Source organism: Sinocyclocheilus grahami, unplaced genomic scaffold (genome assembly GCF_001515645.1).
Source record: "Sinocyclocheilus grahami isolate Dianchi unplaced genomic scaffold, SAMN03320097.WGS_v1.1 scaffold3242.1, whole genome shotgun sequence".
Classification (NCBI taxonomy): Eukaryota; Metazoa; Chordata; class Actinopteri; order Cypriniformes; family Cyprinidae; genus Sinocyclocheilus; species Sinocyclocheilus grahami.
The window spans coordinates 1,817-3,892 of NW_015508397.1; the positions used below are offsets into that span (position 1 = coordinate 1,817).

Consider the following 2,076-nt stretch of genomic DNA (forward strand, 5'->3'; position numbering starts at 1 on the left):
TGTGTGGAGATTTAAATTTATTTACATAAAGTTTGAGTAAACAGGAATATAGTCTATGAAACGTTTAAGTTTATTTATTTGAATATTTGAATGTTTTAAAATATATTTACATTTACAGAAATCTTATATATTTACATGTACAGAAATGTAATATGTTAACCAATATTATAAATTAATATATGGACATATATCGCAAATTAATATATTTACATAGTCTGATATTTCAATGTATTTACATATAAAGGAAATAAATATGTAAAGATTTCTGATAAAAAATATATGTACATATATTTAATATATGTGAAAAATATTAAAAAGTGTCCAAAATCAAATATTTAAATATATTTTTAATATATATTTCAAAATATATTGTATAAAATATATTTTCTTCTATTTGAATTTAAGATATGAAAATCAATTTATTATTAATATATTTCAATCTATGTGACTTCTGTATGGGAAAATACAAAAATACTGGTGTGAGAAATGTATTTAAATGAAAAGTAATTTTGTCATTTGAAAATACAATATTTACAAGCAATTGTTGGAAGTGCAAGAGACAGTATTACATTTATTAATACTGGAGTTAGATACATAAGAGAAAGAGAAGTGCTTTCCCCTCCTTGAACAACTTATAAACAACATATTCTTCAACCCTAACACTAGATAATATATCCAATATATTTATCCTTATTTCTTCTAATTTATTATGTTCACTTAAAATATGAGTACAGAAATCAAAACTTTTCCTCTTTAATATGGCAATTAGGTCTACTGAATTTTTAGAACATTGTTGAACAACTGAACCTGATAACAACTATCATAAATAATGAGGTCTATTTATGATAGACCCCCCCCCCGCCACCCCCATAAAAAAATACAAAAAAATTTGCCTTATTCTTTGCTTTTATTAAATACTGTAATGGTTTAGTACAGTATAAAAAAAATTAAGTACAGAAAATAAAAACAAAGCATAAATCTTGCTATTTGTGTTTTGATTTTAGTCTTTCAGAAATATCACACAATGACAAAACCTGTTTTATTCTTAATTTTATTACAATAGTTGTAGTTCTTTTATTTCCTCTCTTTTATCTTCATTTTCTTTTTTTCTTTTTTATTTATCAAGTTTATCCAGTGCTTTATGTTGTCTTTGATGCTCTTTAAGCATCTCTGTGAGCTCCAGAACATGCTGCAGTTTTCTTTCTGTCGACTTATGAAATTCTTCTGCTTGTTTTCTGGCTTCATCTTGATGTTTCTTCAGCAGGTCTTTTATTTCCTTCTCATGTTTCTGTCTCTCTCTTCTTTTCATCTCTTCTATTTTTCGATTAAATTCGGCTCTTTGCTGTTTTTCCTCTTCTGACCGTTTCTGGTTTTCAGTCTCTCGTTTCTTCTGATCTGTTTTCTCTTTTTCTTCAAACTCTTTTCTGAGGTTTTTCTCTTTTTCTCTCAGCTGATTCTGCATTTTCATTCTCTCCTCGTCTGCTCTTAATTTCTTTTCCTCGAGTCCCTTCATCTTGCTTTTCATATCCCTCTCATATTTGGCTTGTAACTCATCTTTCTGAGCCTTAATTTCTTTTTCTTTCTCTTTCATTATTTCCTCCATTCTCTTTTTAATGGACATCTCTGCCTCCTCAAACATGCTGTTGGTGAAGTATCGACCCTGATTAGTATTTCTCACCTCTTCTATCACCTTTAACAGTTGAATCACTTGAGTTGTATCTTGTTTCTCTCTGTTATTGAAAACCAGGAATCTGTTTCCACAATCTCTGATCAGTTTCTTCAGTTCTGCAGAGTTACTTATCTTCACATAATGGTCTATGGACTCATTCTCAAGTTCATCTCCTCTAGTGAACAGAACAATGCTGAACTGAACAGCTTTTGGACCAAAGATCTTCTTTATCAGATCCATAGTGTCCACCTTCTCTTTGGTGAATCTTCCCAAACTCAACACAATGACAAACACATGAGGTCCAGGTGATGACAGGGAAACACATTTCATTATTTCTTCCACCAATTGATCATTTGTCAGTGTTGTGTCAAAGAGTCCTGGAGTATCAACAACAGCTACTGATCGAC

At 29.8% G+C, this 2,076-nt stretch overlaps 1 protein-coding gene across 1 annotated transcript in view; it reads right to left on the minus strand.

The window, feature by feature from the left end:
- Nucleotides 1-1,086: 1,086 nt before the first annotated feature.
- Nucleotides 1,087-2,076, minus strand: part of LOC107576126 (nucleoporin GLE1-like) — a 3,253-nt gene continuing 2,263 nt past the window's right edge. Inside the window, exon 5 of the mRNA XM_016262377.1 lies at nucleotides 1,087-2,067. Coding sequence (XP_016117863.1) covers nucleotides 1,115-2,067 — 953 coding nt within the window. The 3' untranslated portion in view covers nucleotides 1,087-1,114. The remainder of the gene's footprint in view (nucleotides 2,068-2,076) is intronic.